Here is a 27,117-nt window from a genome sequence, read left to right on the forward strand (position 1 = left end):
CTCAGAGAAACAGAAGGGGAATAACGATAAGTTAACCTTCAGATATCTTCTATTTCTTTCTTTCATGTTGCTGTGGTGCTTTACCAAGCCTTGCAGTAGCACTGCAGAAGGGGGAGGGTGAAACACACTTCAGCTAAGACCTGAGAGGCCCCATTGAGCAGCACTTGAAGGGAAGTTCCTGATGGGGAAGATGCTGTAGTTACTCCTGGCATCAGCTCTCCAGCAAGAAGGTAGCTGTGCAGCATGGCTTGCATTGAGCACCCTCAGATCTATCCCATTCTCAGCCAACAGTGACAACCTTTTCCTCAAGCGTTGCCAGTTACCTGCAGGCCAATCTTCCTGTGTTAGATGTAAACCAGTGTCTTCAAAATATCTCTACGTGATTATTTTATTGCAATCTCCTAAAGTGCAGATACTTTTCAGTTCAGTAGGATAGCTGTAGCAATAAAAATAAATTAAGAATTTTTGTACAACCCAGGATGCTCTCCTCTAATGTAATACAAGTTCCATTCGAATATGCTTTCTCCATGGGCATGGAGCCATTATTTAAGTAGGACAGCTGCATGGACATGCCTGACTTCCTTATTGTAGAGGGAAACATATGCATGTAATTATGTGAGTAAGAAATTAATTAACAATAAACTTCCTTACCATTGCAGCTCAATCTGTGCCCCAGCATATGTGTTAATTGTGTCTTAACACTGATCTGCTTTGCAATTAAGATGCTTTCTACAAGTTCCGGGTTCACAAATCCTGCTATAGGGCCTCTTGCATATCAATACAGAGAAAAAGCTGGCCTATGGAAACTCCAGCAACCAGTGCAATCATTTCATAGCCTCAGCTGTGCATTGTGATACACAAATCTCTAGCAAGCATCAGTCTTTGCTCATGTTAATTAACTCAAAAAAAAAGAAAACAATGGTTCCACACTACGTAGCTTGAAGGCAATTGCTTGCATCTGTTCCCCTGCTCTGTGTTGGAACAGGCTATGAAAAAGCAATGGTGTGGAAAGGCTGTCTTGTGGTTTGTTTAGCTACTGCATGCATCGCTTCAAGGAAGAGTACTTGGGGACTGAATGGCAGGTCACGAGGGGTGAGATTATTGTCCAGTCTATCAACAAACACTGTAGTGGCAGTCTTAGAAAGCAGCTGTCTGAGGTCATGGCTGTCTTTTCAAAGAGTCCTGTCCAGAAGACAGGGCAGGGAGCACTGAACAAGCTCAAAGAAAGGAAAACTGGCATTTTGCTTGGTCCTCTTAGGCTCTAGTGGTGCCGCTCTGTTTTTTCCAGGATGACAACAATCGTGTGATACATTTCTTTAGCCTGTGAAAAGACAAATCGTATCAAGTCATTCTCTGCCCCAGAAATGGCTGCTTCTCGTAATTAAATAGTCCCATAAATCACTTTCCATAATTAAATATCAGGTATGTGCTGGGACAAAGCTGCACTTTGGGGACTGGGAAACAGTGCCCCCATCCACCTCTCAGACAGAAGAGAGCAGTAGTTCTAGTAGTGCAGTCTCTTAGCAGAGGCTCAGCTATGCAGTGGAGAGCAATTTCTGAATTGCCAAGAGGAAGCTGTAGCTTGAGGCTGATCTCACCTGTGACAGTTCAAGCCACATAGTCTTGGGGCTGGCAGCTGAGCCATAGTTCAGTTCTATGCCAGGAAGCCCACCGTCAGAGACAGGCCGCAGGGTTCGCATGCTCTGCAGCTCTTTCAATGGAATGACGCGGGAGACTGCCTGTGTAAGGAGAAAAGCCACAAAACAGTCTCTGGTTCAGTCCTTACAAATAAAACCATCTTATTCTCCCCAGGTGGATTCACCTGACGAGCCTACTGAAAGCTGAGACAAGGACTGGGGCACAGGGCAGTGTGTACAGAATATAGGGCAGGCTCCTGCTGACAGCATGTCCCCAGAACTCCTGCTAGATCGGGAGTAACAGGAATGTGACCTGCACTTAGTTTTACTGTGGACACTGTTAGCATGCTCACTGGATTTACCAAAGAACACATGGTAGTACTAACTGTTCTACCACTCTGATCACCTGCTTTGGGCTAGGGCTGTTAGAGTGGCTGTGATGCAGGTATATACAGTCTCTTCCTGCACAAGTTCTTCTAAGAGTCAAAGTTACCATCTGACAGACATCAGGGCTTTGACTCTAGAGAGGAATTGTCTGGCATACCTGTGTGGTGGCATCCACCACAATGATCTCCTCTTTATTCACACCAAAGAAACAGGGCACAGGAATTGTGCCATCGCTGACTCTCTCTACAAAGTAGGTGGTGTAGCCAAAGAATGGCAATTTCATCACGTGCTCTGTAAGAAAGCAAAAGGTGGCTTTCAGGCAGCAGCTTCCAGCCAGCAATCTACTGCACCAACCTAAGGTAGTCAAAAGCTGCAAGTGTTCCCAAGCTTTTCTACATTAAAAAGTAAGATTAACAACTTCTCCTTTCCCCCCAAGCTACTGGTACTCAATTCTCAGCAGCCTGAATAAATGTCTTCTTCATTTCCAACCAGAAAACACATATGCAGCCAGAATATCAATTAAAACACAACTTGTACAGAGATCTGAAAATATACTGCAGGCTTCTATGAAAGAGGTGGAACTTCTATCAATGATCATGGTAGATGGCCATGCTTGGGAACAAGTGCCAATTTGCAGGGGAAGGCTGTCAGGGAGCCATGGCCCATTCCAGGCTCCAAGGATCCTTGCCAATCTCATGAACTGTCCCAAAAACACATTCAGAGAAGCTTCCATCATACTTAGGACAGGTGACTCAAGCAGATCTGGATGTCTCCTCACCTATGAACTGGATTTTTGCATCCATTGGCTGGAGTGCCTGCCTGGTTCTCAGTAGCATGCCAATGTGGCTCTGCAGAGCCTGGGGACTGATGGAGGACTGCAGGGTCTTTGGTGTGTACTCCTTCAGCTCTTCCCTGTGCCAACAAGCAGATAATAATTCACCCCCTGCCTAACTAAAATCGAAAGATCAACCAGAGGGATTAAGAGGAAGGCAGGGATATACCAACAATTTTCAGTTGCATGGCTGGGGACAAGGGTGGAGGGAGAGGGGAAGAGCCCAACGGGTTGTATCTGAATTGGATAATGTGGAGGGAAACACCAGAGAAAACGAGACCACCACAAAAGGTGGCTGTGCACCACTGACTAGTGCACTGAGAGAAATCCCTCCTTTCTGGAGACAACAGGAACTCTTCAGGCAAGGACTATAGCCTGGACGTAGAGCCACAGGGTGTTTGTTTTCACAGGCAGTCTCAGCTGAAAAACACCTCCCTCTAAATCTGCCTTGCTCCTATGCTCCAAAGCAGTACACAGAGCAGAGTTCCCTATGCCCAGCAGGGTTATGCCATTATCCACTGCGGCTGGTGGTGTGAGGAGATCTGATGGAGACATTAACTCCACTCTAAGTGTGTAAGGATACAGGAGGGAAGGAGTGTGAAAATACAGCTCAGGGCTGCAGGACAAAAGTTTTCCAGTACCCAAAGACATTTTCATTCCCATTGGTCAACTCACTACAGATTTCAAGTGCCCAGGGCTGAAAACTTTGGCACTTGTGAGAAAGAACAAAGGAGCATTTATCCCAACTATAAGCTCATGCACTTCCTTCTTGGTATTACAAACAAACACAGCAGTCAAAATAACTGTCCACGGCACCCTCATGAGCCTCAGCTCAAGAGGAGCCACAAAAGGAAATGTAGCTCAGAGACAGTCAGCATTAAGAGTGGGAACAGGAGGTAAACTTTCTTGATTATGGGCAGGAGTTGGTCACTAAGTAGTGACATTGATTAGTAGCTATTGTTCTCCAGAACTGTCCATTCCTTAGTTATCCAGAGAGAATTTTCAGGCACTCACCCCTGTGGTGCCAACAGCCATTAGAGATAGAGACCCACCCTGAGACAAACATACCTGGAGGGAGCAGAGTTCTGCTGCTCTGTTTTTGCACAGTGCTGGAGCATTGCCAAAATGCCCACCTGCATCTCCATTTCTTCACTATAGCTCAACAGTATCCTCCCATTCAGGTAATCCCACAGCACCTGAGAGACAGCACAGCAAAGAGGCCTTTATTAAACTTTCCGGAAGGTACAGGCAGGTGTGGGCAGCACCAGCCTGCAGAGACCCACATCTTGCCTTGCTGATAACACATCCAGCTCAGGCTGATAACACAAAAGCAAAGGCTTTCTGGGCTCAGGAGCCCAGAGCATGCAGAACTGCACAAACCGTGTCTGGAACAGTACAGCTGATAGGCTAGGGCTACAGGCACACTGTCTTCCTTGCATCCATAGTTTCAGTTATTAGTCGTTCCCAGAAACAGCATGTGAAGCTGGTCAGCCAAAGCCCTCCCACTTCTTCAGCCCCCTTGGGATATTCCCATTGGCCTGTCCACTAAGTCTGGCCCTGCTAGGGAGCCCTTGCTAGGGAGGTTCCTGGTGTGTATCGCCCTTGTTACTTACCTGTCCATAATGAAAATCAGTATAAATTTTGTTCTCAAAGTGCAGAGGTGTCATCCAGATGAGCCTGCGTACAGTCACAGTGACCAACTTGTCCTCCAGCAGGTAATCATGAAGATACTCCTCCGATCTTATTGGCCTCACCATTGTGTCTATGTTTATGCAGAGAGAGGGTCGTCACTCTTAGGGCTGAGACAGTGGGCTGAGCTCCATGGCCTGGGACAGGAGCCTTCCTTCACACTTCTACTCCACCCTGTCCTTACAACTGCCAGCATCAACCATTCCAAAGGAACACAGACCCATGCAAACACACATACGTCTTTCAGGAAAAAGCAACACAGCCCCTTAACCCTAGTAACAGGAAAACTGCTGAAGAGGAACCTCCCGAGCCAGCCAAGGATGGGGGAACAATTCGAAACAGTAGCCATGGTACTCCCGGTTGGAGAAACTGCTTTAAGAAATAATCTAGATGCTAGTCTTTACTTGCCGAGATTATCGCTGTCATTCCTGATGGCAAAAAGAACAAATTCCTCTATCTCTTCCTGTTCGCCTGCCCCCATCTGCTCACAGATCTCCTGCAAGAGCTCCTTGCCCACCTGAAGCAAGGAAAGAAGCAAATAAGTATCATGGCCAGACAAGCCCAGAGCAGCCCCAAAGCAGTTAGACATATTTGGTTTGTTAGAGGACAGCAGTATGTCTTTGCCCATTGCACAAAGAAGCAAGCTGGCTGAGGCATCCCAGTATCGTGCAGGCCTTTTAGAGATACACTGCTACAGAGATTCCTAGGAAGTGAGTGGGAAACTGTCACAGTACTATTGGGAAGCACAGGCCAAGCCCAGGGTTTTGACACATAAGGGAGTTCCCTGGTGTGGCTCAGAGTCCAGATCAATGAAGAAATTCAAAGCAGAAAACTCACAGTGAATGTTTTAATTCTGGTGAGGTATTCCACACCTCCAGGCATCAGTATCATTAGCCGGCGGGCACCACGCCCCTTCTGCAAAGGACAGTCTTTAGGCAGCAAGACATGCAGGGTCCCATCAGCCCCACAATTCTTCCTCCCTCTTCCTTCCTCCTCATCACCTCCCACTACTTGCCCATAGTACCTGCTTCTTCCCTGCCCACATCCCTGGCTACTCCATGACATTGCACGTCCCAGTACCCTTACAGACACATGCCTCATTTCCCCTCTCTTGGAACACTGACCACCCCTGTAACACTGTGCATGGCACCTCCTGACAAACCTCTGCCCTCCCTCTCTTCCCAGCATCCCCACTTCTCTGCCCCTCAATACCAGCAATGCCTCTAGCTCCACCGGGAAAGGAAGGTGGCGACGGCCCCCATACATGAAATTTTTCCTCAGGTTGCTCTGACAGATCTTGGCTATATCTGCAGGAAAAGGAAAAAGCTTCATGTGTTGAGCCAAACAGAGGACTTAGCATTGTCTCCTATAGTGTTGGGTCATCCTGGCTGTGTTGAATTTAACCTAGGGCCACTGCTAGGAGAGGAAAGAGACAACCTCAACTCCCACTCTGCCTGTGTGCCAGGACACATCCAAATCATGAGGGGCCAGCCCCAGACAGTGTTCAGGGCAGTAGGAGTATACAGGAATGACAGGATGGGAGAACTAGAATGCTCTTCTCCGGCAAGATTCCAACCCAAATACCTCACAGCTGATGACTCTGGAAGACGACAGTCTGCCTTTCCCCCAAGGTCTAGCTGTCAAACTGGGCCTAAGCTAAGCCTCAGAGAGACATACAATTCCAACTTGCCTGAGTGAAGATGCAATGGGAAGTTACCTCTGCAAACAGAAAGGCTAGAGATACAAAGCAGACTCTTGCCTGCAGGCTCAGGTCTCTCGTTTCTCCTGCCTAACAGGATAAGTGAGATTTCGCCATTGGACCATGTCCCCACCTGGATCCTGTCTTCTTTCTTGGACCACTGAGCTTTAGTAACAAGGGGACAGCTGTTTATTTTACTGGACACAGAAACAGTCATACCATGGTGGGTGCTGGATGGATCACCGCTGGCTAGCTGCAGAAACTTGGTGACATAGGGCATCAGGATATTAGAAGGGAGGAAGTACCCAGTTAGCAGGTTTAGGAGCAACCAACCACGCAGCACACTCTCCCTGCAGGACAGAAAGAACTGTGAGCACCTTGGAAAAAGATGATTCCTGCTCCAAGCAGCTCAAAATGAGCCTCTGTCCTTCTGAACACCTATAGCAGGTGGCAGAAAATGAGGTGGCAGCCCTTGGTTAGAGGTTTCTTATGCTGAGGAAGGGATTGATTCAGTTATTCTAACAGCAATGAAAGGGAACAGTCAAAGCCATTCTGATGCCACTGCTGCCATATCACAGGGCAGTGTGGAGTCAAGCCAGTCCTAACCGCTGTACCAATTCCCCAGGGCTGCAAAGAGGAAATCAGGGCTCTGAGCAGCACCACTACTGGGAGCTACCAGGAATGTTTACCAGCCCCCAGATATATCAGCATCCAGAAATACAAGGATAAACATCCATTGAAGTGAAAAAGCCAAACCCAGTGACTGGATAAATTCCATGAGTGCTCAGCAAAAATCCCTGCAATTGAGCAGTTAGGGACAGTACATCATTAGGGGGCAGCCTCGCTCCTGGCCCTGCTGTCTATGCAGCAAGGCAAACGGGTCCCCTCCAGCAGTGCATACACAGGAGCTGACAGTGCTTGTACTCACTGGTTACGGTTGTGGGTGACCTGTTTGATGACCTGGCAGTAGACCTCATCGTGCAAAGTCTCCTTCTCCTTGCACAGCTGCATTCAGAGAAGAGAAGACAGCATTACAGAGGGGTCAAGAGCATCAGAGAGGCCCCAGGTCATCTCTGTGCCCTTTCTCTCCCAGCTCCAGTGCTCTGCCAATATGGCTTAAAGTTTGGGCTTTGCAACCTTTGGTCTCCATCACTATGTAGGGGCAAAGAAGGAGATGCGAGTGGTGCTCTCATCCAGATAGTGATATCCAGGAGAACTATTTACATGCAACTCCTCCCCTCCATGTTTTTCAATCAGCCTCTCTGTTTCTGCTCCCTTTCTCATGTAGAAGGTTGCATTACAGCTCTCCCTGCTCTCTCCTTTCCCAGCAAGGTCTTGGCCTTTCACTCCCATTGGTCCTTCAGCACCTTGCCCAGGGAAAGGTCACAAACCTGAAGGATTTCATAGATGCATTCAACCTCATTCTGGTTTTTGAGTTTTGCTTGATCTCCCATGAACCGCATCAGAGCTGCAAAGCAAAGGCTAGCATTTAGATATAAGCAGAGGTGATCTAGAAAATCTACTCTAAGCAGAGTAGACTAGAAAATGTCCTGAAAGCTTTTCTGCTCCCCAGGCTATTATGAGGCTTGCATCAGACGTGTAGTCAGTGGGGCATCATTCTTGGGCACTTTGCACTTGAGGCAAACCGTATTTTGCTGGACACTTTCAGCATGGGCACAGGTGGTTATTAACTGCAGAAATGCCTTAGGAGGGGCCTTCCTCTCATAATTTTCATTCCCTCTCTGGGCCCCATGATGCCTATGTGTGGCTACCAAGGCTCCAGCCTCTGCAGTGTTCTGTCCTAGGGAGGTACTTACTCTTGAAGTTTTTTGTAGCAAGCTCATTTAGTTCACTATCAGAGTATCGGAGCAAAGACTCCTGGATTGGGACCTGCAGGGCCAGAATACAAGGGTAAGATGGGGAGGCAGATTGCACAGAGCTGTGTTGCAGGCTTCACGAAAGACACAAGCTCCCAGTATATCGCAGGCAGCACTGAAAAATAGTGGGCACCTCCACTTCTTCAGAGACTGCAGCCAAGGATCTGCCCTCTGCTCTTTTGCCATGTAGGGACAATGCTAGAGACAATGCTGGAGCATGGAATTCTGCCATAGAAAGAGACTGGGCTCACCTTGGTGTGCTGGACAAGGCTAGCTGCACTCTTCTTTTCAGAAGATGTCCCCTTCAGTCCCTGCCTAGGCAGAGAAGAAAGAACATGCAATCTGAGGAATATCCCCAGAAATGGTTTGGTGTGGGTCAGACTACACAGGTCCTGTGCATGCCTGTTCAGGAAGGACCACAGCCTACTCACATGGACTGAGCCTCTCGGAAGTAGGCTGTGGCGAAGTCCATCATGGTGTAGTGATCGCCAGCAGGGACTAACAAGGTGCTGTTGGGTTCTGATGTCAGGCTGGGAACAGAACTCTGCAGGGACAGGCACCAAACCCACCCTGAAAAGTCAGCTGAGGAACTGCAGTGTGTATTCTCACCTGCCAGACCTGGGAAGGCCTAATCTGTGTGTGGTCCCTCCCCCTCCCACTATGATAGTATTTGAGTGCCTCCATCTGTAAGGATTAAGCAGTTATCTTCTTCCCTCTAGCCTTGGAGGTCGGATACTACCAGGGCCATGGATGCACCCTGGCAGCTCCCACAGAACCCGGCCATGTCACCTAGCAGTTCCTCAAGGACAACTCACCTCCTTGCTGGTGTTCCTGCTCTCTGGGGAAGCTTTCATGCTCTTCCGCAGCCCTTCACGTCTGTCCATGCTGGTGCTGAGGTAATCAGGGGCTGCAGCCAATTGCACCAGGCTGGTGGGGAAAATACCACAGCGGCCACCAGTGGAGCCGAACTGCCAGCCTGCAGAAACAGGGGAGAAAGAGTCAGGAACCATGGCAGCTACCCAGACAAATGAGCAGTGAGGCATCCCCCTGGCAAAGGAGAGCATCAGACTGACCAGGCTTTCCTGCATCCTAAGATAACATCCCCGATAACTATTGCAGCTGGAACAAGGTTGGTTGCACTCAGAGTATGGCAGAGCTGAAGGCTGACTATGCCAGCCCTTAACAGTCTGCTTTCCTCTGGTTTGCCTGACAGCAGCATGTATAGCTTTGGTGCACCATGGGTCCAGCAGGCACTTGAAGCCAGTCCCCACCTTGCCTGCCAGTCTCAACAAACTCCCTCACCTGGCTCCACGCCTTGCATGGGCAGTAACTTGATGAGGTCACCCTTCTCAAAGCTAAGAAGGCTCTTGTCATCCGCGATGTAGCTGCGCAGAGCAACAACGTAGTTGGTATCCTGGGGAGAAAGTGATGGAGAGATCAAATCTAGTCCCCAGAATGTGACGGACTCAGATCATGTCATCCCATGGACCCTCTCAGGTCCATGTGGGAAACCATCTTCATTCCCTGCTGCACTACAGCCATTCCCTCACCTGCCTCAGCTCCTGGAGGAAGAGTTCCACCATGGTCTTGATGCACAGAGCCTTTGGAGAGTGCAGGAAGAGCTGCTCTGTCTTCAGAGAGAACTCCAGGGCATTGCTGCCTTTCAGTTCCACTGACAGCACATCTGCAAAGCTGAGAACACAGCCAGCATGCTCAGGCTCCTTCTGCCAGAGCTAGGAATACTCATCATGGGGATAGGAGCTTGTTCCAAGGGCTGAGAATGGAGGCAGGCCTCAGCACACTCCCAAGGGTGGCCTTTCACCAGGACTATTACAATAGCAATAGCACCATAGGCTGCTCATGGCTTTCACCATACCACTCTGAGGACCTCCTTTCTGATGACATACATGGAGCTAACTCATACTACTACACTCACTTATTGTGAGCAAAGCACAAGGTAGGAAGAAAAAGGTAAAGGCCAGACTCATTAGAAGGAGGGTCAGCGAGTCACAACTGGCCTAGGACAATCTTAGAGAGCACAGGACAACCAGACAGTTTTCAGCTCACCAGTTCAGTTTGCCTCCTACACTCTGAAAGCATCCCGCAAGTGACAAATTATCATCCTGCACCAACCAGTGCCCTTTTTCTCACCTGTAGCTGCGAAGAATCTTCAGGTGCTCAGGATTATAGCCAGCTGCTTTCACCACCTTCAGCAGCCGCATACCCCGGTGAGAAACACCCAGGATCTGGACATCGCTTCCATTTTCACCCTGTAAGGGAAGTGCAGCAGAGAGGATCAAAGACTCCATCCCACCTGGACAGGATGAAGCAGGAGAAGAAGATGCTACCATATGTACCATGAAGAAGGCCCTGGGCTGACAGAAGTGCCAAAAGGAGCAAGGTACAGAAGGTGCAGAAGAATGACTGATATGTGGCCAGGCAGGGAGACAGAAAGAGATCCCAGGTGAACTAGAGCCGCACAGCTAATGCAAGCCCAGGGTCTGGTGAGAAGATTAAGACTCACATGAACTGGGAAAAGGCGGGAGAAATAGTTAGCCCAGTTATCCCGAGCAGCCAGTACAATCCTCTTCTTTATCCCATCCTCCTGAATTGACTGGACATCGTTGCCAACCCGGAACTCCACTAGCAGGGGTAGAATGCAGATACTTTCTCAGTAAGACAAAGATGGCCAAGTCTCCCACTCCCCAGGGACTCATCCCCATCAGTCGTCCCCAATGATTACAGCACAGCAAATGACATGCAGAGGTGAAAGTATACCATGTTACTTGTGCACACCAGTCTACTACTAGTTTCTCTCCCCCTCTCCATGAAGCTTTGACAAGAAGACAGCTGGATTTTGAGACAAAACCCCATCTTTGGGCCTCAGTTTCATTTCCCCACAATAAACATATCAGAACTAAGATTTTCTGGCTCAGAGAAATTTCAGGGGCATTTTCTGGCCATTTGGAATAAACAAACATTCCTATACCGCACTATGCAGCACACACATAAATGTGCTTTCTTGCTGCAGTGACAAACATTTCTCCTCTGCCCTAAGTTCTGCCTGACAGGGCTTGGAGGCTGGTTTCTGGTTTCAAACTAAAAGCTGTGATGGGCACAGGGAGGAAGGGCTGTTAATTACTCAGCAGGTCTTTCATCTTGCGCTTCTCCTCCCTGGAGATCCGAAGGCAGGAATCAGAGAAGGTGTCACGCATGATCTGCAGAGGAAGGAAACAGAGAGGCTTCCACTGAAAAGGCCACATTTGAGTGTTTTGGAGCATCCGAGGCTGATAAACAGCCTGAGTTTCAGAGAAGAGTGAGCAGGGGCTCGACTGGATAGACCTGGAGAAGAGACTAACACTGCTAGGGATACAGAAGTAAAGGCAACTTATGCAATGTAATTATGGAGTGTTTTGTCCCCCCACAGAGATACTTGAGTCATACACCAGTACATACCTGTTCACACAGCAAGTTCAGACAATAAGGGTGACTGAAGTTTTCTTTGGGGTAAAACACCTGCAAGAGGAGGATAAAAACAATAGTAACATTACAGATATTTACAGATGTTGCTGAAATAGCTCCCATGGGATGTTTTGTAATCCATATGCCTTAATGCCAGACAAGAGTGAGTCCATCTCCAAGCACAGGCAGGAAAGAGACACTGTGAACGTAAACAGAAAGACCAGGAGTGAAGGACCAAAAGTAAAGTGGTGAGACCATCGGATGAACCCTGATCTGTTCAGTGCATTTTCTCCAATATTTGATTTTAAACACATTTGTACTATTTGTCCAGCTCTGGGGCCCTCAACATAAGAAGGACATAGACCTGTTGGAGAGGGTCCAGAGGAGGCCATGAAGATGATCAGAGGGCTGGAGCACCTCTGCTATGAAGACAGGCTGAGAGAGTTGGGGTTGTTCAGCCTGGAGAAGGCCTTATAGCCCCTTCCGGTACTTAAAGAGGGCCTACAGGAAAGTTGGAAGGGACTCTTGGTCAGGGACCGTAGTGATGGGATGAGGGGGAATGGCTTTAAACTGAAAGAGGGGAGATTTAGATTAGATATTAGGAAGACATTCTTTACTGTGAGGGCAGTGAGACACTGGCCCAGGTTGCCCAGAGAAGCTGTGGATACCCCATCCCTGGAGGTGTTCAAGGCCAGGTTGGACAGGGCTTGGAGCAACCTGGTTTAGTGGAAGGTATACCTGCCCATGGCAGGGGGATTGGAACTAGATGATCTTCAAGGTCCCTTCCAATCCAAACCATTCTATGATCCTAATAGGAAGGTACCAGGTAACAACAAAGTTACTCTATTTGTAGATTTCTCAGTGCTTTACAGAGGAAGGAAAGGACAGGTAGGGAAACTGAGACACCAGAGTCAGTAAGGCAGAGAAGGACTCAGATCCCCTATGAGATGATCCTCTGCCTCCGACTCCTGTGTCATGTGACCTCCTCCCAGAACTGTCTTTATGCTCTTATATCACACTGTGTGCCTATGACAAAAAATTATTTTAACCAAATATGGGACCAGTCCCCTCCTCCCCATAGCCAGCCCTCAGTTAATGAACTGTACCTCTTTGCGCAGAAAGATTTTCCAGGCAGGGTTGACATAGGAAAAGCTGACACTCTCAGTGAGCCTGTACAGCTGGGTCTTGATACCATCATCATCTGCTACTGTTACAGTAGAGTCTGTGTGAGGAGAAAGAGCAGTCAAGATGGGCTTTGCTGACTACAGGGTCACCTCACCTACCAAACACCTACCAAGGGAAAGGGGACAGTGCCATGTGCCTGACTGAAGATTACTGTCAAGAACCCTCTTGAAGGTCAGTGATCAGCTAACATGAATGTATGCACAAAACAGTCATCATGTGAGTACCAGCATTTCTGATAGCATTTCAGCTTGCTGTATTAGCCACAAAGTTCAGTGCTCATAATAGAAACACTCCAGAGACAGGGAGTACACAGCATCCCAGGCAAAATACTACCCCTGTGCTCAAGCCTGAAGACACAGTTTCACTCTATGTCATTATAAAAAGGCTGCTAAAGGTTTCAAAAGGACATAAAAGCTCTCCCCTGAGCTTGCAGGATGCAAGGTTCTGGTACAAGGCACCCAGAACCTGCACTGTTTTTTCTCTCTGCAGGAGATCTGTTAAAGACAGGCTCAGTCTGAAGACAAGCATTCAAAGGCATTGTGTTACAAGGTAGGAATATATTTAAGCACTTTCAGCTTTCAAAACTTCAGAGTTCATAGACAATCAACAAATGTAGAAGACCCCACTGTTCAGCTGTTTCTATATTCCTATTCAAAAGCATATAGGTATTTTTCAGGTTAATCCAGTTACTTCAATTTACTTTCTCAGGACTTCCTAAAGATCCATTTTTTTAAAAGGGAGGGGGAGTGAAACAGGGACATTCTTTTATATCAGGGAAACCGATGCAGGATGGAGTCCTGCAGTAATGTGCTTGACTGACTGTTCCTTTCATGTTATAAAATGTGATGCTGATGAGGGTTTTAAACAGCTTGAAATACATTGGAAGATGTATCCAAAATAGCAGCAAAGTATAAAATGAATTATGGCTCCAGGCTCTCACTGCAATTCAGAGGCGAAACCTAGGACTGAATAACACTTCCAAACTCCTGCTGAGAAGCATTAGCTATGCCATTTTCCAGACACTCCTTATGTGGCCAGCGTCCAAGGTCTCCCAGGTTCTCATTCTCTCTCTGAGAAACATTCCCTCATTCCTCAGCCTGTCTCTAAGGTCCCTCCAGAGGCTCTAGAAGGTAAAATATCTGGCTTCCCATTCCTCCCTGGTCTAAAGTCCATCCATTGAACTGCAGCTTTGATACAGTAATTATGTTTCAGGTAGGTAATAAAATGTATTGTGGACTGGACCTTGATAAAGCTGTAGCCCAAAGGTCCTTTTTGTTTTAGCTGCATTTTTCAGAGAAACCCAGCCCCTCCTTCATCGTTTGTGTATGACATCCTGCACTACACTGGGAAGAAAGGGAGTAGTTAGAGCTGGGTAGTGCCAAGCTGAGTGCTGTGCCAGACTGGAACTATGGTGACTGTCTCTGATTTCACATAGCCCACTCAGTGGGTCACTGGGCTGATTACCACCCCATCCCCTCCCTGCCCACTTCCAAATCCCACTTGGGTGAAGTCAATACTTACCCTTCCCTGTGGATTCCTGCCCACCTTCGTTCCCAGGCAGGAAAGGTGAAGGCAATGGTGGGGGAGGAGGGGGAGCAGGAGGGGCATGGGAATCTGGTGGGGTACTCTGGCCACTGAAGATGGACAGAAGAGGCAACTGCTTCTCCTTGATAGAGCTGGAAGCTGAGCCTGGCTTGGGCTTGGTAGGTGGAGGTGTTTTCTCTTGTGGCAGAGCATTTGGCTGCAAGAAAGCAAAACCATTTGACCCAGTCATTCTCTACATTACTGTGCTCTGTCCTGACACTGCTGTTATAAATCATTCCTAGGGCAGCAGTCCAACCCTAAAAGCAAGATCTGTGTAAACAGGGATACCAGGACCTTTAAACCAGCACATGATCTACAAACAGATGAAGATCAAGCAAAGCCAGGTGCAGAGAACCAAGTATTTGAGATCGAAGCCTCCAGTTGGGAAGGGGAAAAAAGACATTAAGGGGCCAAGACCTTGGCACCAAATGTGGGGAACATGAGTTGCTTGCTTCCAGATCAGCCTTAAACATACCACAATAGGACTTGCTGCTCCAGAGCCTTTTCTCCAGGACCTCAAGTGACTTTACAGACTGGAACCCAGTCTAGTATGGGCAGCACCGTGGTATGGGCTCACAGCTATCTAGTAACCCAACAAGAAACCACCTGGCTGCTATGGCACTACCAGGTAGCTCCCAGCCTGTTGGAGATTGGATACACAGGTCTTCTCTGCTAAGCTCTTAGGTGACCAGAGAGCAAAGAACTCACTGATTTGGGAGATGTGAGGTTCATCATTCCCAGCTTGGCCAGAGCCTCATTTTTGGGGTCGTTCTTCTTCATAAATGGCTTGGACACTCTCCTGCATGGAAATAGGGAACACAGTCACAGGGGCTGCAGAGGTGTTCTGGCCACAATGAAGCCATGTGGCAGTGATGGGATATAGTCCCACTCATCTTCTTCCTGCCCACCTGGGTGAATCCCAGTCTCTCACCTGACAGGCTCGATAGGCTGAGGCTCAGGGGCTGGCCTGCTCTGGTACATTTTGATGATGTTGCGGATCTCCCGGCTGGGTGCAGGTCGTGACTCAGGGCCTGAATGCTTCACTACAGGTGGCTCCTTCCTCGCTTTTGGTGTCTGCTTTTTTGGCTTTAGCTCAGGAGGTGGCAAGGGGGGAGCAGGAGCTATTGAGGACAATAGCTTTAACCAAGAAACCAGCAACTGTATAGGAGAAATCCCTTTATCTCATTTGAAGCTCCCTCTCTTTCACCACCAGGCTTACTGGCTACGGTCTTCCACTACCTCACTTTGGGACCCCACTTCCCTAAGCTCTGGCCTTTCTCTCTCCCCTCTGCTATCAAGATGCAAACGCCCAGAAGATCCAGATCCTTTCCTCCTCTGGCTAAATCCTGGCGCAATGCTCCTGTAAAGTTCCTGCTTGTCAGCCTGCCTGGGTCTCCACTGCACATCAGCTTACCTGCCTCTGGTTTAGGGCTGGGCTTCTCTTCTTCCCTCTTCTCCCTCTCCTCTTCTTTCTCCTCCTCCTGCTTTGGCTGGGTATTTGCTGGAGGGGTCCAGGTTTTGGAAGGAGGCCTGACTTTCTTCACTCTGATGTGTTGCTGTCCTGCAGAGAAAGGGGGACCTGAGCTAGTTAAACCCACAGCCAAAACCTAGCACTAATGGCATGGTTCCCACCCTTCCATCAGTCAGCAGAAGCCTACGCTCTCTAGAGGCAAAGGAGGGTGTGGCAGTCACAAGCCCAAAGATTTCTAGAAAAATGGCAACACAACACCTCACAGCCTGAACTGTAGCCAGCTGAGCAGGCACCCAAAACTCCTGCTACACACAGCGCCAGCAGGTGCAGCAGGGATTCGCGAGGTTCCCGACAGGGAGACAAGAACACCTTGTTATGCCAGGGAGGCTGCAAAACAAGGTGTTATGATGACTGGAATTCCCAAAGTGGTAGATGCTTACCCATCTTCTGAAAATATTCTCTCTTCTGCTGGAAAGTTTCACGAGGATAGTCATCTTCTTCACTTTCAGAGAACTGGTCTTCTGTGTAGTCATAAACCTGCAAGCAGTTCAGAACATGGTTAGTTAGCACTAGCCAGCAGATACCATAGTACCCTTAAGTAAGAGATGATCGTCCCTCGCTAAGTTCTGATTTAGAACTTCTCCCCATCTGAGAGCATCTCAAGAGATCAGTCTGACTCAAGGAGTCATCAAGAAAGTCCAGAGAAGGAGGAGTATGTCAGAGGCCCAAGACAGCTTGCTAGAAGATAAAGAATTCAGAGATGAATTTTCCTATGGTAAAATTCAGATTGGCTGGGAATTAATTGGCCAACACTGTAGCCAAACGCCCACAGAGCTAATGCCACCAAGGATTGATCCTGTGTCTTAAAGATTCAGCAAGCAGAGTTTGAAAGGCTTCAGTATCATAGGTAAGCATAGCTCTTTGCTCTCCTCTCTGCCAAACCCCTGCCACACTGGAAGGGAAGCAGAGCAAATGTAAATCACAAAATTTGAAACAATTTCACCACCATTATTTGTTTCTCATACCTGTTCTTCTGCCTTAGCTGACGGTTCTGGAGCCTTTGGTGGTGGTGCAGCATTCTGGCTGCTCGGAGGCTTCTTGGGTTTGGGGGAAGTGGTTGGGACTGGAGCTGAGGCTGGAGTCGTGGCTTGGGCTTGTGGTGGACTTGAGACTCTTGGCCTTGAATTCTCACTAGACTGTTGCCACCGCTGCTGCTGCTGCTGTTGCTGGGAAATGTTCATGGCTTGGAGGGTCACTTGCTGGGCCTGAAGGAAGTAATTGCAATGTTCATGAGCTCTAAGCTACACGAACACACCAGCTATCAGGCCTGCTGTCCCATTCTTTCACTAATAATCACAGAACTTCTACATAGTCCACTGCAAATTTCCCAATGTTATGGACAAGGCATGCCCGGGGAGTCTGCTCTCACCTGGCCAAGTATGCAGAGCTCCTAACAACACCCCAGACACTCAGCTACCAGCGAGATAGCCTACGACCTCCATGCGCTCACGAGGCTTTGTACAGAAAGCAGAATACTCAGATATGCATCTGTAGCAAATCCCAGCTTAAAAACACATGGGAATTAGAGCTGAGGCTTCTTGGGGCCTGCTTTTGTCCCTGCTACTCACTTATCTATGGTGTCTCAGTGTCCCCATGTATACAAAGGAGAAAAAAGGGGATTCCCTGTTTTGCAGTTTTATATAATCCGAACTCCACACAGCTAACCCCCAGCACAGAGTGTTGCAGAGCAGGCCTAAGGCAGAAGGGGAGCATGGTTAACCTCTTCACAGCACAGACACCTGTGTGTTGTTCTTCCCCAGCTCCTGTGCCCCTCCCAGCCAGCCCCTTCCACTCACCATGAGCATGGCTTGCTGGTTGATAAAGGCTTGCTGTTGTGCTGCTAACTGATTGGGATCTACAGCTGGAACAGGCTGGGGCAAAACCATGGCTGTGGAAAACACACACATCTGTAAACACTCACAAGCAATAGTTCCCCACAGTGCTTGAATATCAGCCCAGAGCCGAGCGTTCGCTGTGCACCTTGTCCGACATTCAAATACACAGGCTCCATTAGGACAGCCACCCTTCCATCCTCTTCCCCTGTATAGTTGCTGAGTCACTGTTACTACCTGGCATAGGTCCAATCCCACCAGCTGCTGGCATCATAGGCATGGCTGCTGGCATCCCCATCATGGAAGGCATGGGCTGGTAAACTGGTGCTTGACTCATTCCAGTGAAGCCTAGGGGCAAAAGGCCACACGCACATTGCTTTTGGAGAATCGCAGATCAGAAAGCCCTGATCAATCCCACAGAACACATCACATAGGCTGGGTACTCTCCACATGTGCCAACCATAGGGACATGTGAATGGTTTATCTCGTCACACACAGCAGGACACAGCAAAACTCAGGTGGAAAAAGGAAACCTATGAGAAATGTGTGGCCTGCCAGAATTTACAATAGCAGGATCCAGATGCCGCTTCTGCAGTGTAGCTTAGGATACCACCATCCTTCATGACTAAGCATATAAATAACTCCTGCCTATGTATGATTACAGAGAAGGGTTTCTCTTTGACAGTTGGGCAAAGATCTCCGGTACTGCCAGATCCATATTGATCTCTTTGCAGCAGGTAGCAAGGGTGAATGAAGAATGAGCCCTGCCTGGGTGGCATTGTGTATCATGTGAAGGAACTGTAGGGAGAAAGACATTCCTCTGCTCCCAGCAGTCAAGTCCCACATGAGGCCAACAAAACAGATATCCCACTGAGGGCAAAGCCAGCAGAGCAAGGGGCATGGAGATCAGTTGCAGCTAGGAGTGAGTCAGCACACAGCACAGGTCTACTGAATCATGATGTCCTTGCCAGTGAGAATGGCCCAGGGATGCTGTGGAGAGATCTTCACATCCCTCACTGATGTAAGTAGCCACATGAGTGACAAACTGGCCTCAGGCCAGTGATCTGTAATAGGTCTTGTCATGCCCCAGAGCCTCTGCTATTGTAAAGGCTATTGCCAAAAACAGTCCCAGACTCAGTAATGACCTGAATAGAACATTCCCCACCTTTCTGAAATAGCTGGGTGTGTTCCTACACATGCAGATTTCTCAGTGCCATTAATATACTGGTGTTTGACACCACTCTACTGAAAATACCTGAGCCTTAGCTCCACAGAAATGAGCATAAGTAAAGAAACCAAACACACAAACCAGAACCTCTACAGGGTTCAGACTTACTAACCCAAAGAATAGCTAGAGATGATGGGAAGGTCTGTAAGGAAGCAATAAGAAAGATTAAAACCCTCCTCTGAGAAAGGCAGCAACTATTTTGTGAAAGCACAAGGTGAATAGAAGGTGAATACTGGACTTATGAGTATTGGCCTAAGGAAGAGGTGGCCTGGGTCAGAAGCAAGCTACCTGTTGCCTTGACCCCAAGACCAAGTCGAGAGAGAAATTAAAAGGAGAACAAAGGTGGTACCCTTACTGAGCACCTTCCCAAAAGCATCTGTCTCCCAGCACCTGGGAGTGAGGAGTACAACTTCTGATGACCTACACTAAAAAAACAATGCTATTCATGAATCAGTTGAGCCCACGCAATAATTTGCTTTTAAGGGACTCCCTGACTTGGGCTCACTGAAGCTTATGTAGCTCCACAGGTGTTCCCAGCTGTCCCCAGCCCCTTACAGACCTGTAGAAGGAAAGATTCCTCTCTGTGTGGGTCCAATCTTCCCACCTCCTTTCATGCGCCCAGTCAGGCTTTCCCTGTTCTCCATATCCTGCACCAAGAAAAAAGTTATCTGATCTCAGAGAGATAGACTTCACAGAGGAAGAGCCATCGAAAGGCATATCTGAGCTGAGCAGAGGAAGAGTGAATAAGCAGAGGCGTGCTTGAGGGAGTCACAGGGATAGTACAGCTGCGGAGAGAAAGTAAGAGGGAACATCAAGGGACTTACTGGTACTCTGGAGCCTTGATGCAGCACAGTGCTGAAGAGATCATCCACATAGTGATCCAGGCCTACAGGCAGCCTCAGGTCATCTCTGGATCTTGGATCTAAGAGCAAAAAGCAGTCTGGTGACAAGGCAGGTAAGGAACATTCCCCTGTCTCCAGTCCCTATTAGACAGTCATGTTTTGGAGTGGAGCCCCTTCCTTGCTCTACATCAAGAAGAATCACCTGTCATCCTGTCTGCTCTGATTTCCTGCCTGGGACCCGTCTGGCCCTTCCCAGTGCCATCCACAGTCCTGGGCAAGAGCTTACCTGGATGGAGATTGTTGAATTCTGGAGGCAGGCTAGGTGGTGGGAAGCTAGGGGCCCGGATGCCTGGAGCAGGAGGGATCCTGTTGAAGAGGAAAATGAGATGAGGACAGCACAGTGCTGAAAGACAAGCCACTGGGTGACAGGGCCACAAGTGGTGGGGCAGGAAGACTGGGTGACTTACGAATCCAGGTCAGAGTTCTGGAGGAAGCTTCTGTTCCTTTCAGGAGCGATGGGGTACTCAGGTGAGGACTGAGAGGGGCTGCTGAGGTTACTGGCATCCTCTATCTCTCCAATGAGGTCCAGCACAAAGTCACAGCCCAGCAGGTCCTGCCATGTGTTGCCAGTAAACATAGAAACAGACCAGCCTCGAGACTTCTTATCACAGCCCCTGGTAACAGGGAAAGGAAGGAAAGAAAAGGTGTCCAGGTAGGCAGGGGAAAGGGAAAGAAAGGAAAACATTGCATTCGCTTTCTTTTTGCCTTGCCTATCCTTAAGTCCTTAAGGTTTAGGCTGTGAATCAACTATTAAGTGCCCAGGGTCAGGAAAAGCTAGAATCACTCAAGATTTGTCCATTTTTTTTCTTTCTTTTCTCTGAAGCTGCTCTAATAGTTTATACAAGTGATTCCTCTGTTCCTAAAGAGGCCCACAGTTTATGCACACAGATGGAAATGCACAAGCACAGGAGTGGATAAGGAGAGCACACAAGCCGGAGTGGGTAAGGAGTGGCTATTCCACATCTGATCCTCTACCCTGCAGCCCTGACCAGTCTGAACCTTAGAACTAGTAACAGCCTCTTTCATACCCCCAGACCTTCTCCCGTCTTCTGGTAGTACCTTGCACTCAGAAGCCAGCTTGCATACTGCTCCCCAGTCATCCAGGACTCCACCTCAGCTGAGAACTTCTCCTCTAGCACAGAAAAGAAAGTCAGTACACACATCCTCCCCAGCAGGATCCAAAGCAACACCTAAGCTCCACAGGATACAGGCAGAGCCCAGCTGGAAAGCCTTACACACTGAGCAGGGGCCACAGGAGGACTGAACGCACATGGAGGGCTCCACATGAACACATTCACATCCCAAATAACTGTTGGATGGCACAGGTATCATTTCCAACCTGATAGCTGAAAACCCTCGCAGTGTCCTGGTTTGCTCAGGCCACCACTCCACTGACTAAGCAGCCTGAGTAACATGTCTCATCAGGCCCAGACTTAGGGATTTTTGGATCTAGATTCAAATGTTTGTATCCCCCATGGTTGTACCAGCCAAAAGCAATTGGTGTTCTGATCCCTTTTTACTAAGCTGAGGGAAGTATTTTCTGAATGCTGATTTCTACACTGGAAAAGTTCTTAGGGACTAAAAGATAGCAGAAGGGCAGAAGCACAAGTTACCATTAAAGGTATGAACATCCAACACCATCTTCCCTCTCCTCTGGTTTGCAGTCCACTCCAGCTGAGTGGGAGGGTAGGCCCGAGAGGATGTAGAGTCTATCTCTGTGTAACGTGCTGCTGTCAAGATCTTGCGCTGGCAAACAGCATTGTAGCCCTCCATGCCATGATCTGACACAAATCTAGGAAAAGGCAACTGCATTTAGCACACTGATCATCTCTCAACATTAATGAAAGTGTAGCTAGGTCTTTTCTCCTCCTTACTTCAGCAACGGCTTCTCCAGTGCTGGTGAAGGAGCAAAGCAGCTCAGCAAAGTCGCCATCAGGACCCAAGCTCGCTGGCTGTGCTCCATGTCTGGGTTTTTCCATATCTGGGCAACCACCTGACTGAAGATTTCGTTGCGCAGAACCACGTTATTCAAACCTCTTCCAGCAATATAGTTGCCCAGAAGTACCTCCTGCCAGCCATGGAGATTCTTGTCACCAATGAACCGCAAAATCTAGAAGCATCCAGGGGGGAAAAAGAGAGAGCTCTAGCTGTAACCCTCTGTCCCAAACTGTGTTGTAAGGTGACACTAGGGTGTTTGTCAGTCTAAGAGTAGCCAACACTCAGATCAGGATCTATTCTCAGATTTTGTGCACCACCTAAGTTCTGGGGAATTTGGGAGCCAGTGTTCATAGAGATTGGACCCTGACTAAATGTCAGGATGACTTCAGTCTCTTCTTAGTTATGCCTCTGACTCAGAATTTGTTCTTGGGCAAAATGCTTCCCCTTCTTTGGGCAGAGCTCAGATACACAAGCAAGTTACCGTAGGCTATTTGTTACTGTGTCTGAGCCCACAGGTTGCCTAGCGGTAGAAATATGTAAAAGAAATGGATGCTTACCTATCTTTGTGGAAAGCTGAGAGAGCCAGACATGAGGAAACACTGTATAACAACTGAATGTTGAAAAGACTTTGGTGTAGTTAATATTATACCAAGTAGTATGAGATGTGGTATCTCAACCAATTCACTTAAGCAATGATTCAGCTTCTTGGCTATACATATCAACATCTTTGATGCTTTTGCAATTTGTATTTCTCACCCTTAGGTAGACAATAATTTCTTTCAGCCTCTACACTTCAATACATCGTTAGATTAACATTTTTGTAAAATGTGCCATGGACAGCTTTGGAAAGAACATTTATGAGTGATGGCCTATTTTTTCTTAGAGAACAACATTTCTTAAAATGGTTAATGGCAGTCAGCATGTCAGAGATAAACTGAGAAAAACAGGAGATGATGGTGGTTTAGTTCTCATGGAATTCTTTGCCAAAGAAACAGCTTTTTTTTTTATTATTAGCAATGGAGAAAATTTATCTTTCATCTTCAGGAAAAATAATAGTAGTCTGCTTAAAAACAATCCTATTGACAGAATTTTATAGATTCTTATGCTTTTCTGTAATTGAGATCATTAGGACAAAACAAGGGACTGGGGTTAGGTATTACCGTTCCTAATTGTCTTATTTTAATTACATGTAATTCTCAAAAGGATTACCAGATTTACTTAGAAATTACGTGGAGTTTCATTCTATTTTCAGAGAGTCAACATTACCATTTTTAAGAAGAAATGTATGTTTCACATCTACAGAGATGAAATAACACCACCCCCCTCGTGCAAACACTACAGAATCAGGGTGTGGTTCCAAGTGTTGTTTTCTTGATGACAAAGTCCCTGCCTTTTTCTAGCCTTTATACAAGAGTTCACTGTCCCCTGTTGTGTACTGCTGCAACTGTGCACCTGAGATCCAATCAATGTATTTACTATAAAGCATGTAATGGAAAAAGTTTGGTTTAAACTTTTTTTTTTATGACTGACAGATAAGAATAAGTGCTTGAGAAGACAGATCTCCCTATATTGTCGTTGCTACTGAATCTGGAATATTGGGAAACTAAGGCTTAGCAGTCTAATTCCTATGTGTCCTGCTAAATTCTGAGGCTAAATAACCAGGCAATTCACTTTGATCCCATTGGTCTATGGCTGGTATATGCCTCACCAAGAACACAGCAACACTAACAGGGTGCGTGTGACCTCTGCCAGACTGCTCCAGTGCCTAGAAGGAGCAATTTATTCTGCTCTCCTAACACACCATGTATTGTAAGAACAGTAGCCACTACCAGCATCTTCTTGTATAACAGCATTAAAACATTGTCTTATGTCCACTTGTTCTTCAACAAGACCCTGGTCAAGAAAGACATCTCTTACCAGTTTGTTGATCTCAAGCGCGCTCTCCTGGTATTCAGCATCTAGATGGGTTAAGGGGTGCTGCAGAGGCTGACCAGGGGCAGGGAAATCTGGCCTCTACAAAGAAATGAAAGGACAGAAAAATAGTTTGTTCCCGGTGTTACTAGAACTAGTGTGTCTCCCCAGTAGGGAAGCAATGACAAGATACAAAAAGAGATCCCACCTGGAAGTGTGACTTAATGAAGGAGGAGAAAGGATAGCTGTTGATGGTCAGTGGGAGGGAAAGGTCATCTTTGACCTTGACTTCTGGAGGCAATGCCTCTGTTATCTGGTTGGCCTGTGCTCGGTATTGATCTGCAAAAGAAAGAGGTCTTGTGTTGCCGCAGTTGGAAAGGCAGCCAGAACACATCCGACCCACAGTGCAACACATGGCTAACATGCATCTAACCTTGCCTGAGCACCTGTACCAGTCCCCTGGCTCCAGGGACACCCAGTCCACCCCTGCTGCCTCAGATCCCCAAGCAGGCACATCCTAACTTCCTTGAGACCACAAGGCCTAACGTCAGGAAAGACCTTTTACAGCTCTGATCTTTCAGACTCATACCCCCGGGTAACACCCAGAGGGCAGTCAGCACCTGGAGTTTCAATTCTGTTATGCAGAGTTTACAAGGCAGGAAACACTGAGCCTATGCAGAGATACTGCTGACAACTGTTCAGTTGACAAGTGAGAGGTCTTCAGGCTGAGGCACTGGATGAGGGATTTATCATGGATAACAGAGGAGCAAATATCTTCCTAAATGAAGAGATTCCTCAATGCAGCACAGCTCCTGTGCATTCCTCTTTTTCCAAACCAATGTGTGCCCGACGCGCTCCTCCTCCTCCCTGTTTACATCCCATCAGCTTTCATTTTCAGCAGTTTCAGTGTGGTTTGTCCCCTGAGCTTCTCTAAGTAACATTGCTCACTAGACCAGCTGATAGTCCCTGGAGAGGTATGCCATGAAGTATGAAGTATTTGGGAATCCAGCACAGTCTGCTCCAATTTGCAAGACTCTTCTGCCTGATTGTATCTTTTACTGTACTATACAGAAGGCCAAAGATACAGCTGTCATTTTGTTAAGTGCTACACCAACATAAAGAGGCAAATCCTGCCTTAAACTATTGGCAACTTAAATGTATTCATTGTACAAAGAGTTACAAAGGAAACAAAACTGCTAATAAATTAATGCTCAAGATCAGGTCAACAACTTGGGAAGTTATTTCAGTTAGTGGTATTTCGGTGGTTTGAAACCAAAACAAAAACTTTCCATCCCCAGCAAAACGTTTCCTTTAATTGTTACATTGCTGTATCCTTAACTTGTTACATTGTTTCTACCTACGTCTATTTTAAAATTAGTAAGTACTTTTTAAGAAGTAATTGAAGTCATTTTTAATGAAAACCCCAAAATATTTCTTTGAAAGTGCCAAAATTATAGTTTTGACTTCTTCACCTTCAATTTCCTTAAAGATCTTTTGAGCAGAAAAAAAATGGGTTTAAGTTCTCACACCCCAGATATCCAGCTCTGCAAGACACCTGGGTTCGTTACACAGTTTGCTGTCACATAGCTTTGACCAGAAAGTTTTGCACCATCACTGTCATCACTTCTGTCACCACAGTTCAAAAGAAGAGCTGAAAAGGTAACAAAGATACTGAATTTTAATCAAGTGTTCTGCTCAGTGGCCCGAGTTGCTTTTCCGCCCTTTCGTGTTGGGAAATAGTATACATGACACCATTTGCCTTTATCATATTTACACTGCAATGATAATAAATCAAATACAACCCAGGTGACAGACAGCAGGTAGAACAAGCATGTACTTAAACTGTTAGAAAACAAGGAAATAAACAGCAAAGTAAAACAGCGCAGGAAAGGGGGGGAAGGAGGGAGGATTTCTCACTTTCAGCTAACTGCAGGAGGGCAGCAAGCTCTGCAGGGATCTCCAGTAGTCCCACATCCTGTGGAGAGAGTGAGCAAGTCAGTCACTGGGGTACCAGAAGCGAAACAACATATAAACCCTGAGTTGTTCTGTTGAGATTGGGTAAAGTTGCCTTTGAAAAGCTGGCCAGAACAAGGATTGAGCATCTGAGCAAAACCAGTAATTTCTGCCTATGCAACATTCAGAAACATTACAAATAGGGAAGTATCATATTAACACAGGTATATGACATGGGTCAGCAAATGAGGGAAAGGTGAGTAATTCCTAAAAAAAAATCAGCTGCCACAGGGGGAAGTGACAGGAAAGCTGACTTTCTTTGACTCATCTCTCATTACTAACAAGTTTGGCATACTGTACAGAAGAGATTGTGGATGAAGGGTAAAGGCCATTTCTTCCTCCTCTTTTTTCTGCTATTTTTATTTTTATTTTTCAGTATACAAGAGTGCTGCAGCATAAATAAAGAGAGACCCAATTCTAATCTTTGATGCAGGTCACTATTTTCTAGATTCCTAAGGAAGCTCAGATCTGTACCTGGGTAATTCAGATAACAATCTGGCCAATGAGCCTTGATTTTTCACTGGTTTGTACCTTGCATAATGCAAGGTACGAAGTAAATAGGCCAATGCAACACAGCGTATCAGCATCAGTGTCTGTGTATAATGTAGTTCAGGATATTTCAGGCAGGACTACTTAGATTAAGACACTATGAAACCAAGCCAAAGGCACAAAGCCTGAACTTTTACATTTTGGGTTTTTTGTTCATTTTTTTTAAGATCTGCATAGGAAATCCTCTACTCACCAGCATACAATTCTGACATCTCTCTCCACATAAACTCTCAGCAATGCTTAAAGATAGAGTCACAGCTTTTTTGATGAGTTTGATTTTGCTCATAATAAGATCCTTGACTTCAAATCTAGCTTTTCAACAGCATATTCAGGAACTGGACTCTGAAATTCCATAGTCCTGAATCCACACCTGAGGAAGCAGGTGACAGTGCAAGAGCACCCAGTGCTAAATATTCCTGTTGTCAGACAAATCTGTGCAAAATCGTGGATTATGTCAATTCAGATTTCCTTGCTACACACATCATAACAAATGTATGCCCAGTCTAAACATACAAATAATGACATTATTTAGCAGTGTTACTTATAGCAGTTGATACAGGTTAAACACCCTGTACACTATGGAGTTAATTTGTTATGAGGACTTCCTCTACAACACCTTCTGCAAATATATTTGTACAGAACTGCCTCATTCCTGCTTTTCACAACAGAACATGATTATCAAAAATAGTCTTTCTCCCAGCTCCAAAGAACAGGTCCAGTGCTGTGAACTCATACAGTACTTTGCCTCAGAACCACTTTATGATGCCTGACTATGCCCAGATACTGGGAAACACTGAACTAATGAGATAGTTATGTATTAGAAGGCTCTTCATAGCAGCCTAAAATGCATTCTTGCTGCTA

General features: G+C 46.9%; 1 protein-coding gene across 1 annotated transcript in view; it reads right to left on the minus strand.

The window, feature by feature from the left end:
- Positions 1 to 1,009: 1,009 nt before the first annotated feature.
- Positions 1,010 to 27,117, minus strand: part of MYO15B (myosin XVB) — a gene marked incomplete at its 5' end in the record, with an annotated part of 46,306 nt that continues 20,198 nt past the window's right edge. Inside the window, 41 exons of the mRNA XM_082492298.1 lie at positions 1,010 to 1,321; positions 1,599 to 1,739; positions 2,182 to 2,315; positions 2,803 to 2,936; positions 3,925 to 4,052; positions 4,470 to 4,618; positions 4,954 to 5,062; positions 5,383 to 5,460; positions 5,758 to 5,852; positions 6,464 to 6,594; positions 7,173 to 7,249; positions 7,636 to 7,712; positions 8,062 to 8,134; positions 8,373 to 8,436; positions 8,553 to 8,665; positions 8,937 to 9,097; positions 9,424 to 9,535; positions 9,672 to 9,813; positions 10,273 to 10,391; positions 10,646 to 10,764; positions 11,264 to 11,339; positions 11,578 to 11,637; positions 12,690 to 12,805; positions 14,290 to 14,509; positions 15,061 to 15,151; positions 15,284 to 15,473; positions 15,767 to 15,913; positions 16,264 to 16,360; positions 16,849 to 17,088; positions 17,680 to 17,771; positions 17,953 to 18,063; positions 19,503 to 19,590; positions 19,768 to 19,865; positions 20,072 to 20,151; positions 20,253 to 20,459; positions 20,905 to 20,977; positions 21,459 to 21,637; positions 21,720 to 21,955; positions 23,701 to 23,796; positions 23,903 to 24,033; positions 25,612 to 25,669. Coding sequence (XP_082348424.1) covers positions 1,262 to 1,321; positions 1,599 to 1,739; positions 2,182 to 2,315; positions 2,803 to 2,936; positions 3,925 to 4,052; positions 4,470 to 4,618; positions 4,954 to 5,062; positions 5,383 to 5,460; positions 5,758 to 5,852; positions 6,464 to 6,594; positions 7,173 to 7,249; positions 7,636 to 7,712; positions 8,062 to 8,134; positions 8,373 to 8,436; positions 8,553 to 8,665; positions 8,937 to 9,097; positions 9,424 to 9,535; positions 9,672 to 9,813; positions 10,273 to 10,391; positions 10,646 to 10,764; positions 11,264 to 11,339; positions 11,578 to 11,637; positions 12,690 to 12,805; positions 14,290 to 14,509; positions 15,061 to 15,151; positions 15,284 to 15,473; positions 15,767 to 15,913; positions 16,264 to 16,360; positions 16,849 to 17,088; positions 17,680 to 17,771; positions 17,953 to 18,063; positions 19,503 to 19,590; positions 19,768 to 19,865; positions 20,072 to 20,151; positions 20,253 to 20,459; positions 20,905 to 20,977; positions 21,459 to 21,637; positions 21,720 to 21,955; positions 23,701 to 23,796; positions 23,903 to 24,033; positions 25,612 to 25,669 — 4,902 coding nt within the window. The 3' untranslated portion in view covers positions 1,010 to 1,261. The remainder of the gene's footprint in view (positions 1,322 to 1,598; positions 1,740 to 2,181; positions 2,316 to 2,802; positions 2,937 to 3,924; positions 4,053 to 4,469; positions 4,619 to 4,953; positions 5,063 to 5,382; positions 5,461 to 5,757; positions 5,853 to 6,463; positions 6,595 to 7,172; positions 7,250 to 7,635; positions 7,713 to 8,061; positions 8,135 to 8,372; positions 8,437 to 8,552; positions 8,666 to 8,936; positions 9,098 to 9,423; positions 9,536 to 9,671; positions 9,814 to 10,272; positions 10,392 to 10,645; positions 10,765 to 11,263; positions 11,340 to 11,577; positions 11,638 to 12,689; positions 12,806 to 14,289; positions 14,510 to 15,060; positions 15,152 to 15,283; positions 15,474 to 15,766; positions 15,914 to 16,263; positions 16,361 to 16,848; positions 17,089 to 17,679; positions 17,772 to 17,952; positions 18,064 to 19,502; positions 19,591 to 19,767; positions 19,866 to 20,071; positions 20,152 to 20,252; positions 20,460 to 20,904; positions 20,978 to 21,458; positions 21,638 to 21,719; positions 21,956 to 23,700; positions 23,797 to 23,902; positions 24,034 to 25,611; positions 25,670 to 27,117) is intronic.

Source organism: Vanellus vanellus (genome assembly GCF_965231255.1).
Source record: "Vanellus vanellus genome assembly, chromosome: 17".
Taxonomy (NCBI): Eukaryota; Metazoa; Chordata; class Aves; order Charadriiformes; family Charadriidae; genus Vanellus; species Vanellus vanellus.